The sequence below is a fragment of the Neomonachus schauinslandi genome, chromosome 1, assembly GCF_002201575.2.
Source record: "Neomonachus schauinslandi chromosome 1, ASM220157v2, whole genome shotgun sequence".
NCBI classification, from domain to species: domain Eukaryota; kingdom Metazoa; phylum Chordata; class Mammalia; order Carnivora; family Phocidae; genus Neomonachus; species Neomonachus schauinslandi.
This window is the reverse complement of record NC_058403.1, coordinates 197,008,621-197,022,880: the sequence shown is the minus strand read 5'-3', so window position 1 is coordinate 197,022,880 and position 14,260 is coordinate 197,008,621. Positions and strand designations below refer to the sequence as shown.

General features: G+C 57.8%; 1 protein-coding gene across 1 annotated transcript; it reads left to right on the top strand.

The window, feature by feature from the left end:
- The first annotated feature begins 325 nt into the window (after positions 1 to 325).
- On the top strand, positions 326 to 14,210 carry P4HTM (prolyl 4-hydroxylase, transmembrane). The gene is made up of 9 exons (XM_021687036.1): positions 326 to 664; positions 870 to 951; positions 9,210 to 9,400; positions 10,244 to 10,340; positions 11,217 to 11,379; positions 11,922 to 12,107; positions 12,839 to 12,929; positions 13,136 to 13,259; positions 13,773 to 14,210. The coding sequence occupies exons 1-9, from the start codon at positions 326 to 328 to the stop codon at positions 13,991 to 13,993; spliced, it is 1,494 nt and encodes a 497-aa protein (XP_021542711.1). The 3' UTR covers positions 13,994 to 14,210.
- Positions 14,211 to 14,260: the final 50 nt, after the last annotated feature.

The window sequence follows — 14,260 nt, the reverse complement described above, 5'->3', positions numbered from 1 at the left end:
TCCTTTAATGGTGCCGCTCTTGTGCGCCTCTGCATTGCGGTGGGGGCGAGGGTCGGCTTCTGCCCTGGGGACTGTGCATCTCCTCCTGACAGTAACCCACCCCGGGAAGAGAAACTCCAGCGTGGGCCGGGGTCCAGGGCGCAAGGGAGACCAAGCGCCGCGCAGGGGCTGGCGCGGGCGGCTCCCGCGGGTGCAGCATCCCCAGGCACGGTCTCCTAGAGACCGCGGCGCGCGCGGGCTCCGGGGCGGTTGTCCAGGCGACGGCGCGGCGCGGCGCGGGCATCCCCGCGGCCCCTCCCCTGGGCGTGCGCGCGACCGGGGCGCCATGGCGGCGGCGGTGGCGGCGGCGGCCCCGAGGCCGGAGGCCGCGAGTCCGCAGTGGGCGCCGCCTGGACACGAGCGGGCCCGCGCTGCGGCCGGGCTGGGCGACTGCGAGGACGCACCGGTCCGGCCGCTGTGCAAGCCCCGCGGCATCTGCTCGCGCGCCTACTTCCTGGTGCTGATGGTGTTCGTGCACCTGTACCTGGGCAACGTGCTGGCGCTGCTGCTCTTCGTGCACTACAGCAACGGCGACGAGAGCAGCGACCCCGGGCCCCAACGCCGCGCCCAGGGCCCCGGGCCCGCGCCGACCCTGGGTCCCCTCACCCGGCTCGAGGGCATCAAGGTGAGGACTTCGGTCTCGCCGCGCTCCAGGCCCTGCACGGCGAACCCGTGACGGCCGCCGCGCAGCCCACGACCTCCACGCTGCTCCCTGCGTCGTCTGCCCCTCGCGCCCCTCCCGCTCGTCGCGCTCGGGGCCCGGGTGCCTGTACCCTCCTTGGGTGGCGCGGCCTGGGGCCCGAGCTGCCCGCAGTGCCCCTTTCCCTTAGGTGGGGCACGAGCGGAAGGTCCAGCTGGTCGCCGACAGGGATCACTTCATCCGAACCCTCAGCCTCAAGCCGCTGCTCTTTGGTAAGTCAGCTGGGCGCTCTTGGGAAGGGCCAGGGGCTGCGGTTTGGGGGGCGCCTGGAGGCTCGTTTTGGCCACGTGACTTCTGTTTTGAAAATGGCTGCTTCAAAGTAGCTCTTATCACCCAAAGGTTTCCCACAGTGAAGTACCAACCCCCATCTCTATAATAGGGTCACCGGGTGACCTTTCCACACTCCCTTCTCTGACCCCTGCTCTGCAGCTGATCCTTCCATTACAGGGCTGGGCAATGTGACCCTGAGGCGATTGTCTAAACACTTCACTGAAACCATCTTTGGACACTTCCTGCCATCATTAATTCTGTCACATTCTAGAATTGGGGGAGGGTGGGAAAGACTGATAACCAGGTCCTAGCTGATCTCAGGGCCTCCGAGGAGGAATCTCACTCCCCACGTGGACCCTGTGGTCTGATGAGAGCTCTTAGGATGGAGTTGTGTTCTGCCGTAAGTAGGCAAAACCTTCCAGTGTGACCTCATTTGGAATCAGCATCATAAGCTCACATTTTCTGAGCTCTGGTTATGTGCTAGGCTTCATGTGATAGTTTCAATTAATTCTTACAACCCCTCTGTGAGGTGGGTGTGGATCCCACCCTCAGGTTACTGGGTGGGAAAGTGAGACGCCGGGAGCTGGGGTTGGTTGGCCAGACTCATACAGCTAGTTCAGGGGCGAAGCTAGGATTAGAAACCAGGCAGCCTGCCTCTAGAGCATGTACTCTATAGCCAACATGCTAGCTGAGAAGACTCTTGAAGTCCTTCCAAGACCACCAGTGCCAGCAAGGTGGCCAGACTCATGACCTTGCCCAGGATAGGTTTTCCCACCCAGCCCTGGGTACCCAGTCTCAGTGATACACTTACCCGCAGACCTGGGGCTGTTCCTGCCTGCTGGGGGATGATGCGGGTTAGGGGCTTTAAGGAGGGGGCTAGGGACCAAAGCAGAGCATTTGAGCACATGCCATTACCCCTGGGGCAGAGGACCCTGGTTGAAAATTATGCCTAGACCTATGAGAACAATTTCATATGCATACAGTCTAAGGGGAAATAAGTTATGTCGGTCCTGTTGTGGGAGGGACCCTAAAAGGCTATTGTTACTATTATTATTACTACTGCATAAGGTTGGAGTCTGTGCCAAGCGCTATTTTAAGTGCTGGGAACATAGCACTGAACAAAATAGGAAAAAACAAACAAACCAAAAAACAATAATACAGACACACCTAAAGCTGACATTCAAATAAGGAGACAGACAATAAACAAATACATATGGCATGTCAGATGGTGATAAATGATTGCAGACAGATAAGGCAGAATTTCAACTGGGGTTGAAACTCTTAATAGGGTGACCAAGATAGGCCTCCCTGTGAAAGATATTTGAGCAAAGACCTCGGAGCTATGGGATCAAGCCAGGTGGCTGTCAAGAAAGGGTGATCCAGGCAAAGGGAACAATACTCACCCCTTTGCTGCCACACTGACATGAACAGACATGTCTGAAGGGGTTGTGTTCTCAGCCTTCTTGGGACCTGTATGCACTTAATTCAGATGTATGTCAGGGTAAATGAACCCATAACTGTACCCCTCACCCCCTAACATGCAGCTGTTGCATCAAAGTCCTACAATGCAGAGAATGAGAAACCCAAACCCCATAAATGTAGGAAGCAGGAGAAATCTGATGCAAGGTAAACTGGTTCTGGTTAAGCCATCAGATGGGTCTGTGTATCCGCAAATTACGAAGGGCATGGCTGGGAGAATTGGACGGCTCCAGCTGCAGCAAGAACCTCCAGCTGTGGCCCCCATTTTCTCCCAACTCTTACATTGACTTTGAGTCTGCTGGTGGACGGTGTCCCAGGTTTTACCCAGGAAGTCCTGGGGCTTGCTCCTTGGTGAAATGAGGTGAGCCATATGAAGAAGAGATCAGTGATTATAGGAAGTCCCCTTGTGAGGCAGGGAAAGCACAGGGGAGAGGATGTCAGAGGGGGGGCAGTTACTGAATGCTATGGTGTTGGATGGATCCAAAGAAGGAAGCCTTACCTCAAGAAGAAGCAGTGTCTGTCTTCTGTACCTGCCCGTTTATTCATCTACTGTCACCCCAAAAAGGCAGGAGGGCCCAAGGAGAATGGGCCTCCTGTGGGCTCTACCACCTCTGCCTTGCTGCTCTTGGCTCCAAACCTGTGACCCTCAGCCTCAGGGACCCAAGATGCCAGGGCTTGAGGGGTGGGTGTTCAGGATGTAAGCTGGGGCAAGGGGATTGGGTTCTACCCCAGAGTGCCCCCATCTCCAGGGGAGGGAGCCCCACCACTTCCTGGGGAAGACCTCATGCAACCTCCAGTCTCTCCCTTTGGGAAACATTTTCCTGTTTCCCACCTTTGTCCCTAGAGACCTGGGGCAAGTAGGACCTGGGCCACCAAGGTCCCACTCTGAGTTCTTGGCATAATACCTACTTGACTGTGGTAGGCATTTCACAAGGATTTGGACCATCAGAAGTCAGCTGAGGACTTTGTCCTGTTCAGTTCAGAAGGGAGGTGTTCCAGTTTTGAGTCATTATCATTTCTCTGGGGACATTGCTGCCTTTCACGGCTCCCCTCTCCTTCCATCCCACCCTACCCCCATTCTGTGTCTAAACAGATCAATCTTACCACCCCCTTCCTTAAAAGTCTCCAAGATCCCCACTTCACCTCTCAGTGTCATTTGGTGGTGCTCTCATCTCCTGCTGCCCCTTCCTCACTCCCTGCTGTCCCCAAGCTCATGCTGCCTTGGGGCCTTTGTACGTGCTGTGCCCTCCACCAGAAAGCTCAGACCTGGCTCTTCCCACAGAGGGTGCCTTCCTCTCCATTGGGCCTCTGCACACACATCCTCTCCTCAGAGACCTCTCTTGACCTCAAACTGGTCTTTTTTTTTTTTTTTTAAAGATTTTATTCATTTATTTGAGACAGAGAGAATGAGAGAGAGCATGAGAGGGAGGAGGGTCAGAGGGAGAAGCAGACTCCCTGCCGAGCAGGGAGCCCGATGCGGGACTCGATCCCGGGACTCCAGGATCATGACCTGAGCCGAAGGCAGTCGCTTAACCAACTGAGCCACCCAGGCGCCCCTCAAACTGGTCTTAAGAGGTTCCCAGACACCCTTGCATCAGCCTGCTTGGTTTTCTTCTCGGCACTTAGCATCACTGGAGACTATCTTCTCTATTTGTCATCTGTACCTCTGCCCCTAAAGGGGAGCTGCATGCGGGAGAGGCCTGATGTGTGCTGGCGGTGTAGTCAGCAGCCGGAGTCGTGTCCAATGCTGGTCATTACTGGCTGGCTGGAGGGATTTACTGGGCACTCAGCCAGACCAGCACCTGTCTGCTTGCTCAAGAGTGACCTCCCACCACCCTGGCCCCCTGATTTGGCATTCCCTTCAAGAGCCACAGGGGGCGCTTCCAGAAGGCCAAGAGTTTTGGCCCATTTTTGTAACTGTTTAAGGTCAATGAGTAACTGACACCAGTACACAAAACAATTTATCTTAAAACCATGACTGCTTTATCATAGGATTTCCACGTCAGCTCAAGAAAATAATTAGGCTGTTATTTAAGACGACTGTATTCTTGACAAACACTGGAGGCCCAGAAATAGGGAAAAAACTGTGTGTGTGTATATAAGATCAGGTTTGTAAGCAGCTCAATGCAGTTTTCTGTATGGATTTCTCCCCACTCCCTTTGCTCTTCCATGGGCCTGCAGCTTGGTGGAACTGTGGGCTCAGTAAAGGTCAGGCAGATAAAACTGAGTCTGTGGGGCTTGACAAGCAGCACCCCACCCAGGATGAGCATAGCCTGAGGCTTTGCACCTGCCCTGAGACAGCTTGGGCTGCTAGGGCTTGTGGGCATTAGCCAGGCTGTCATCCCAGGCCTGGGAAGGACAGAAGGACAGAAAGGTGGTCTTGCTTACCCAGCACACACTCCCCTGCCAGGGAGCCAGTCTCCTTCGTGTCTGGGCAGAGCACTGTAGTTCAGGAAGGGGCCCCTTAGCTGTGACCACAGAAGTGGGCTTCTGCCCTGCTTGGGCCCTTCCTGGGGTTTCTCTGGACTCTGGTCTGCAAATATCCATGAAGGGCAGCAGATAGAGGGTTTTATGTATGTCCAGGGCGGCACGGGCTCTCCCTGCCCTGGGAGAGGGGTATTAACCCCTATTCTGGGCATTGGTGATGGTGCCACCTGCGCACAGCCAACTGCAGATGTCGGTGGCCTTGGCTCCAAACATAGGCCGTGGTTACCAGCAGCCGGGGGCCCTGCACCTCCCCACTTAGCACGTAGGTCCCAGCATGCCTTCCTCGCAAGAGGTTGTGCACGCACGTGGCATCCAGCTGCAGCCAGCGACGCAGAGTAGGGGCCAGTTCCACTGCAGGCAGTGGGCCCGCCTTCAGCACCTCTAGCCGGGAGTCCAGGTGGCAGTCTGAGAGACCAAAGGATGACCCGTTGCATCGGGAGAGCCTAACCTTCACTGCTGAATGGGATCAGAGGAGTGGGGTGATGCGCAGGGCCTCGAGGAGTAACCCCATCCCCTCCACCTGCTGAACCACACCCTCTTTGATGCCCTGCTCTTAATCAGGGTCCTAGAGAAGGGCTGAAGTCCTGGCTGCCACCCTCCTAGGCAGATTTGTTAGGTGTGTTGTTTTAGCAATGCCACGCTTATTAAAGGCATTTATTTTGTGGCTCTAACCAGGTATATAGCATTTGAGTGTTCCCTCTTTCATTTTTCTTACACCGAGCTGGGAGCTGGGATGGAGGCACTTGTGAGGTGGGTGTAAGGGGTGCTGGACGCTAGGGGCTCACCAAAGTCGCTGGCACAGAGCGCGTCCAGGACCTCCTTGGACGAGCGGGCGTCCTGCAACTCACAGTCCCTGCAGCTGGCCTGCGGCACTGGAGGGGAGGGGCCGAGTGAGGCTCCGCCGGGAGCCAGTGGGGGAGGGGCCGCCAGCGCGGGGGAGGGGGGCCCTCCCGCTGGTCCCCGGTTCTTCACCCTTTCTGAGACCCGCTGCTGTGGCCGCTCCCTTGTCTCCCCTACCAGAGAGACCATGTGCCGGGCCCTGCGGGCAGTGGCTTGGTAGGGTGGGGAGCTGCCGGTGGGCCGGGCCTGGGAGCCGTGCGGGGACTCACGTGGGCGGCCCAGGCGGGAGCCGTTGGAGAGAGCCGCGACGCAGAGCCCGTGGCCGGCGGGGAAGCGGCCGCAGTGCAGGATGGCCGGCCAGGGGTAGCCGTAGCAGGCCATGATGGGCGCACAGCTGGCCTGCACGGCCTCACACAGGCTGCGGCACGGGTAGATGACCCTGCGGAGGTGGGGGGGGGCGGGGAGAAGGAAGGATCCGGGCGACAGGGCTCTCAGGACCGGGCTTCCTGGACTCCGGGTTGGGCTCCCCTCCCTCCTTCCCGCTCCTCCCCCCACCCTGCGCCCCCCGCAGCTCCCAGTACAGAGGCGCAGCCTGGGACTCCGCGGTTGCTGGGCAACGACACCTGGTCACCTAGCAACAGCTCTCAGCCCGGCTTGCCTCCAGCCCAGCGCTTCGGTCTTACAGCCCCCACCGGCCTCGCGTGGCCCGGGCTGCTTTCCGGCTTCCCAGCGCACCTCCCCCTCCAGCTTGGGCGAACGTCCAGTGCCCTGGAGAGGGGTGTATGTGAAGCGCCCTGCGCTCTGAGCCTTCACTCCCCATCTTGGAGGGAGAAAGCAGAGCCCTCCCTCTTGTCCTGAAAGGCCTGTGGGAGACTGCAGTTTCTGGCCAGGGCTGGGGTTGGCAAAGAGCAGAGGCCCGATCATTGGATTCTGAAAGAGCCCATTCTTGGTGCCACTGGCATGGTCACCCTGAGGCTCTGGGACAGTCCCTCACTCTGCAAAGGAGGAACTGAAGGAGCTGTTGTTCCCGGGGTAGGTTAGGCTGGAGAAGAGGAATCAGCCTTGCAATTTCTGGGCTCAGAGAAAAGGCCCTCGGCTGAGCTCCATCTCTTGCCAGGATCCCTTGGGCAGACAGTTTCCACACCTCACTGGAGAGGGGCTTCCAGCCCCCCAGCCCAAAGCAGCCTACCCATTTGCCATACCTTGACATTCAAGAGCCCTTGATGCCAACAATGCTCACCATTGATGGTCCCCTGCTTATGTCTCCTCTGTCCCATGGGTACCTGCTCCCCTGGGCCAGGGACACCCTGACAGGACAATCCTTCATTTCCCTCCCCACCCCTGTCGGCCCTCAGCGCTGAGAGGTACACACACGGCAATGGTTAGTGAACAGGCCTTGGCAGAGGAAAGGCCACCCCCTCCCCTCCTCACCTAGGAGCCCCTGCCCTACCTGTCGAGGCACACAGGGGCAAAGAGGGAGCAGAGGAAGAGGCGGGCATCAGGGTGGCACTCCCTGGCCAGCAGGGGCAGCCAGCTGACTGACTGCTGGAGAGCCTCGGCCGCTGTCTCATGATCCAGCAAGTTGGGCAGCCGCATCTCTGTGTAGCCAATGTCGTGGCACAGGGCCATGGCTTGGGGAATGGGCATGCACCGTGTGGGGCCCCGGGGGGGCCCTGCCCTGCTGCCCCCCAGCAGCACCACCAGCACCGCTAACAGCCACAGCCCCTGGTCCATCACCTGCTTTGTCTGCCTTGGTCTTAATGGGCTGAGGCTGAGGCCTATATAGGTCTGTCCCCACACCCCAGGAGCCAGTGTTTGTGCAGGTCCCAGGCGCGGGGACCCATCTGGTTAGGCCCCAGTGTGCTAGCCTGGGCCATTTGCATTTGATTAGCACACTGCAGGGGCCTGTAGAGGTTGGCGGCATCTTTGGGCCTGCGGATTACCAGCACTTAATAAACTGAAGAAACCTGGGCCTGTGTTTTTTCTTTTTCTGGTTTACTTTTCTTGTTTGTTTATTTGTTTTTTTTAAGCTACCAGGAGGTGACTGTTGATTAGCAGTTTGGTCTAACCCATTGTCCAGAGCTGCGCCCTCCCCTCCCCCCACAGTGGATGGCTCACACCCTTTCTGGGTTTGCTGGGTTGGGGGTCAAGCAGGCCTGGGTGGGGGCCTTTATCCTACCCTCAGTGTCATCACATCTGGGTCGTCTATCCAGGGAAGCTGAATGTGGTCTTGAGCATGGACTCTGGAATACAACAGCCCCGGAGGCCCTGGGCAAGTCGCTCACGTCTCTGTGCCTGCCATGCGTCATGGATAAGAAAGGCAAATTGAGAGGGCCCGGCTTTCTAGGGTGAGTGTAGGGATTAAGGAGCCGATGATGTGCTTAGGACAGGACACAGAATCTGTGCCACCTTAGTGTGATCTGCTGTGATAACCACTAGAAACCTTTCCAGTCCTGGCTCTGAGCAGCCATTTTCCTTCCTCTTGGCAATGCCTGGACCTTAACGCTGGGAGTATAACCCAGAGAGGTGGTAGACAGCTCTGCAGTTCTGAGGGGTCACTGTGGCAGTGGGGCCCTGCCCCCAGTCAGTTCCTCTATGGGCCTCTTGGTCCCCATCTAACGAAGTCCTCTCTCCCAGGAAGGAGGGAAGGAAGCAGGGCCCACGCTCCTGTCTACGAGTGCCTGGGGCCATTGGGATGTGAGCTCCCCAGGTGTGAGACTCACTTTCCAGCTTGACCAAGCTGCTTGTGGAGCTGGTGTGGGGGCATCCAGCCACTGGAGCCAAGCCCCAAGCCTGCCTGGCCTTTACTCGGACTTAGAGGCATGACGTTCAGTGTACACTTGTTCCCAAAGCAAAGGACACCTGGGGCATCTTCTCAGCATCTGCCAAAAACCTAAGAGACCTCCACTGACGGACGTGCCAGCACTGGGCCACTCAGCCTTGGGCAGATGGCCCTACAGCACTGAATGTTCTACACTTTGTATTTGAACAATCCTGAAAAGCAAAAATGAAAGCAAAATCCAGTCGCCATCACCCCACTTTAAAATATGTACCCAATCAGAAGTGGAGGTCAACCCTCTGGCCTTCAGTCCCACCCCAAGGTGGCTGAGCCCCTGCTCAGCTTAGCTCTAGCAAGCGTCCCAGGGCTCCCCTAGGAAATGTGTGCTCTTGGCATCAAAGAAAAAAAGCCCCACATTCCAAATGCTAGCCAACCTATGCAGGACAACTCAATCCTGGGGTCAGAGTCCAGTGTAGAGGCAGAGGGGTGTGTGAAGTCCCGACCTGGGGACCACCAGGGGACAGGAGTACCCCAGGAGCTCTGCAGAGAAGAAGGCACTGGTTGAATTGGTGCCCTAGCTCAGTCCTTGGCCTCACCCACCTCCTCTTCTGGCAGAAATCCCTGGCTTCCTGAGTGATGAGGAGTGTCGGCTCATCATCCACCTGGCCCAGATGAAGGGGTTACAGCGCAGCCAGATTCTGCCCACTGAAGAATACGAGGAGGCAATGGGCACAATGCAGGTCAGCCAGCTGGACCTCTTCCGGCTGCTGGACCAGAACCGTGATGGTCGCCTGCAGCTCCGTGAGGTTGGGATCCTGGGGCCTGGAGTAGGCCCAGGGTGGGAGTGCCTAGAATTGTCTTTCTGGTGGCCTGCTCAGCCCTGGCCCCAAGAGTTAGGTGCCATCTCAGATCAGCTGGGGCATGCCCAGTTCCAGGGTCCCCCCTTATCCTTCCCTGGAGAGCCCCTTGCTGCCTTGGGAACCCCAGAAGGTAGCAGGAGAATCCCCCTGGGGGTGATGACATTTATTATCACAATTCCTGGGTGGTGTGCCATCTGTGGTCTGGGTTCCTTGCTGCCATGGCTGGGGACCCCACAGAACTCATGGTAGGTCTGAGGGTAGCCAGAAGTCTGCATTTCTCTTTTATATGCCTCTCACACCAGGCTTCTGACAGAGGTCTTGGCAGGGTGTAGGGTCCCATGCCTTTACAGAGTGGCCCACTGAGCCTGGTCTTCTTGACAAGCCTGGTGGTCATGCCCTGGCCAGGCCTCCCCTTGATGCCTGTTCCCTGTTCACACCCAGGCCTTGGCCTCCCCCATCTAACCTGGAGTATCTGAGTGGGTCACAGTCCTGTCTTCCTCCAACGAGCTGACAGTGCTGGCCACGAAGGCCACAGTCCCAACAGGACCAGGAATGCCTATGGCCCACAGGTCTCTCAGCTGTCTTCCTGGCCACCTCCCCAGATGCCTATGGGCCTCTCTCTGCCTACCCTCCCTTCAGCTCAGGGACCTCAGGCTCTGTCCTGTGTCCTCACCCATTACCCCATCACCTGAACCCCTAGCCCTTACAGCAAGAACTGGGTGGCTGTCTATGCTCTGGTGGCTCTCCATCATTGGGGCCAGTCTACTGAGGGACCATCTTGTGCTTCAGGTCCTGGCCCAGACTCGCTTGGGAAATGGACGGTGGATGACTCCAGAGAACATTCAGGAGATGTACTCTGCGATCAAGGCTGACCCTGATGGTGATGGTGAGCTCATACCTCGCCACAGTTCTGTCCCTGTGAGCCTCCTGCCCCCTGTATACCCAGCTTCTAGAGCAGCCAGAGATGAGGAAGTGAGGATGCAGCCTTTCCCTCACTCCTGGGCAGTAGGCTGGGTCCTCCCATTCGCCTTGGTGACAGTCTAGAGGGCAGTTCTTGGAGGCCCTTTTGACCTCGACAGGCAGTCTGGGCTCCAGGAGGGGAGTTGCTGGTTGGCAGAGGGCTGGTGAGGCCAGCTTGAGCTTGGCTGTTCACCCTGTTTCATTTACCTCTTTCCAGCCAGGCACGGGGTCTTCCCCAGAAGATGCCCTCTCTGGTCTAAGATCTTGCTTGCCTTCCTCATGCCCACCTCGAGTCATGCTAACTGCTGGGGTGCTGGAGGTGGTTTGGGTTTGGGTAGGGGAGCTGTCATGCAAGTACCCCCCCCCCTTTGGTAATAATTCCCAGGGCGTTATTGAGGTATAGTCATCACTCACATGCCCAAGTTCTGGGCGAAATGGGGAAGGTACAACAGTGAAATAGAACTCGGAAGAATGGTCCTGTGGCTGGTGAACCCAGAGTGAAGGATCTGGCCACGACCTGTGGCTGGAGGGGCATCATGCTGCTACTGCCCCTATGTACAGAGCTGGTGACAGGCCTACAGGTCTTGAGTGTTCCCCACCCTCAGAGAAATCTGGGCCAAACAATGGAAGGTTTCTCCCTGAGGAGCGTCTGAGTGACTGAGTTGGTTAAGCGTCCAGGTTGGGGGACAGGTGCACATGGCCCTCAGGTGGCTGAGGCCAGGGGTAGGTAGGATGCTGCAGCCTGCCCCTGAGGCCTCCTCACACGGGCTTGGGGGGCACGGATGATGGGTGCCCTGCACAGGAGTGCTGAGCCTGCAGGAGTTCTCCGACATGGACCTTCGGGACTTCCACAAGTACATGAGGAGCCACAAGGCGGCATCCAGCGAGCTGGTGCGGAACAGCCACCACACGTGGCTCTACCAGGGTGAAGGTGCCCACCACGTCATGCGTGCCATCCGCCAGAGGTGAGCACCTCAGCAGGAGCCAGCCATGTGGGGCCCTCGCCAAGAGGACAGGCTTAATTAGCCAACTCCGGATTAAGTTCTACTTGTTAGACCGGGATTAGGACCCATTAAGAGACAGGCAATTAACAAAGGCAAATTAATCCTCATTGTGGGCAAACAATATACATTTGGGATTAGAAATAGATTGGAATGTTTGTTTTTTGCGAGTTACAGAAATGACTTCTTATCTCTATCCACAGGACCCCCTGCCCCTGAGCAGCCAGGGGTTTTAGATAAGCAATCTCCTTCCTGGAGGGAGTGATCCCCACTCCCAGCTTAGTGGAAATCTCACCTTCCCCACCCAGTGTGGTCTCTGGCATCCAGGGAGAAGGGCTCATGAGTAACCCCTTCCTGCTCCTACAGGGCCAGTTGCGGGGGGCGGGGGCGCTCGGGGCTTCCAGGGCAGGTGGGCAGGGGCAGAGCTTGTGGCAGGTCTGGGGTCTGGCTTCTTCAGAGTGCCACCTTGCATGGGACTGCCCAGCTGAATGCCTGCTGCCCACCAGGGTGCTACGCCTCACCCGCCTGTCACCTGAAATCGTGGAGCTCAGCGAGCCACTGCAGGTTGTGCGGTATGGAGAGGGAGGCCACTACCATGCCCATGTGGACAGCGGGCCTGTGTACCCAGAGACCATCTGCTCCCATACCAAGCTGGTAGCCAATGAGTCTGTACCCTTCGAGACCTCCTGCCGGCAAGTACCTCCCACCTGGGGTGGCCTTCAACTCCCAGACCAGGCATTCCCGGGACATAAACACAGCCCTGCCCTAACAGTGTGCTCCTGTATGGGGCCAGGAGAGTACTGGGCCATCCTGGTTGAGGATACCCCATCTCTCTTCCCAGTTTGTTTACCAAGTGGCAGGAAAGGGGTGGCCATCTTGTCTTAGTGGCCAAACTAAAGTACCCACAGACACTGACACTTGCCCCCAGAGTGCTGAGGCAAGGGGCAAGGCTGGGTCTCCAGGTTTTTTGGCGCCCCCTCCTCTGGATCTTGATTCTCCTCTACTGCTGGAGGCCTCGGCTTCTCCCTTTGAAGCTGTGTCCCCCTCCCCTGCTCAGGCTGGGAGGCAGGTCTCTTCTCTTCATGTGACTGCTCTGAGTCAGCCCCTTCTGCTCCCGGCCAGCCCTTCTGTGCTGTTCTGCTGGGCCCGGCTGTGCTGCTTCTGCTAGCCTACCTTTCCCAGCCAGCCACATAATTTAGCCAAGTGCACCTGTGATCTTGGTCACACAAAACATTGTGATACACAGAAAGAGACTGGGTTTGTGGGAGGAAGGACAGGCTAGGAACATCTTGGCACTGACCTGCGGTGTTGTCACTGATCTCAGCCTGCCGTTCTGGCCCTTGGGAACCTGGGCAGCTTATCCTGCCCACAGGTAAGCCCGTGGGAGTGTCCACAACTGCTCAACGGGCCCCCTGCCTTACAGCTACATGACAGTGCTGTTTTATTTGAACAACGTCACCGGTGGGGGCGAGACTGTCTTCCCTGTAGCAGACAACAGAACCTACGATGAAATGGTAAGGGCCAACCAGGCTGTTACTCTGGTGGGATGGCTGGGCCTTGGGCAATCATAGTATATACTCCTCCAGACCTGGGATGATGGGCCCAAGTGATCCCCTGGGCACTTCTGACTGGTTTCCCTCTGGCCACTTTTGGCTGCCTGGCCTTGGCTCTTGGCCATACAGCGGGGGTTTTGAAAACCCCACCATCCTGCTGCCCACAGAGTCTGATTCAGGATGATGTTGATCTCCGTGATACTCGGAGGCACTGTGACAAGGGGAACCTGCGTGTCAAGCCCCAGCAGGGCACAGCAGTCTTCTGGTACAACTACCTGCCTGATGGACAAGGTGAGGGCCTGTGACCAGGCCAAGGGTGCCTTGAGGGAAGCTTCCCTTTAACCAGCCCAGAGACAGCCCCCCCACCCCCCGCACCGGAGGGATGTTTCCAGCACCCCTACAAATGTTTTTCTGCCCCTGGTGCCTCCTAAACATCATCCTCAGTGACTTCAGCGGCCTGCACCTGTGTAGCCTCCTGGGTTATCTTGACCCCTGTGATTGATTCCCTGATGCTCCAGCCTTCCAGCTCACTGGGGCTGGGACACGTCTGTCACCAACCCAGGCTGCGGACAGATCTGGCAGCAAGTAAGCTGGTTTCAGAAGACCAGGAATGTTGTCAGTGCGTTAGTTGGAGAGAGATGCTGAGTCCCGCATGGAGTCCGTGGGGCCAGATTTTGCCACCTATGTGTGCACGGCTGGGCCCACCCTGGCCATGCCCTTGGCCTATATGAGGTCAAGCTCAGGTCAACGCTGCCTGGAGTCCCTCTGGTCACCTCCCTTGCTCACACCATCCTCCTCTCCTAGGTTGGGTGGGCGACGTGGACGACTACTCGCTGCACGGGGGCTGCCTGGTCACAAGCGGTACTAAGTGGATCGCCAACAACTGGATCAATGTGGACCCCAGCCGGGCGCGGCAGGCGCTATTCCAGCAGGAGATGGCGCGCCTGGCCCGCGAAGGTGGCACCGACTCCCAGCCAGAGTGGGCCCTGGACCGGGCCTACCGCGACGCGCGTGTGGAGCTCTGAGGGGAGTGCCGGCATCAGCCCCCAGCCCCAGGCCGCCCGCCGCCCCAGGTCGGGGGACCTGCCGTCCCCCTGTCCAGATGCCGGCCAAAGGCCTGGCCGATGTCTTGCCCATCCCCGCCTCCAGCCGCGATTAGGGCACAGTTCCTATATTCGTGTTATTTATTGTGTACAGACCCATGCTGCCCCCTCAAATAAAACTACACGGCTTTGAGCCGCGGGGCCGAGAAGCCGCAGGTCGGGTCGGGGGGAGGTAGATTGGGCCGGTAG

What these genes read in the sequence shown, in the direction of transcription:
- P4HTM (XM_021687036.1), top strand. Translation starts at nt 326, where the DNA reads ATGGCGGCGGCGGTGGCGGCGGCGGCCCCGAGGCCGGAGGCCGCGAGT. An exon ending in CCTCAAGCCGCTGCTCTTTG is followed by an intron (nt 952 to 9,209) that starts GTAAGTCAGCTG and finishes CTCTTCTGGCAG; the next exon opens with AAATCCCTGGCTTCCTGAGT. An exon ending in GGCTGACCCTGATGGTGATG is followed by an intron (nt 10,341 to 11,216) that starts GTGAGCTCATAC and finishes TGCCCTGCACAG; the next exon opens with GAGTGCTGAGCCTGCAGGAG.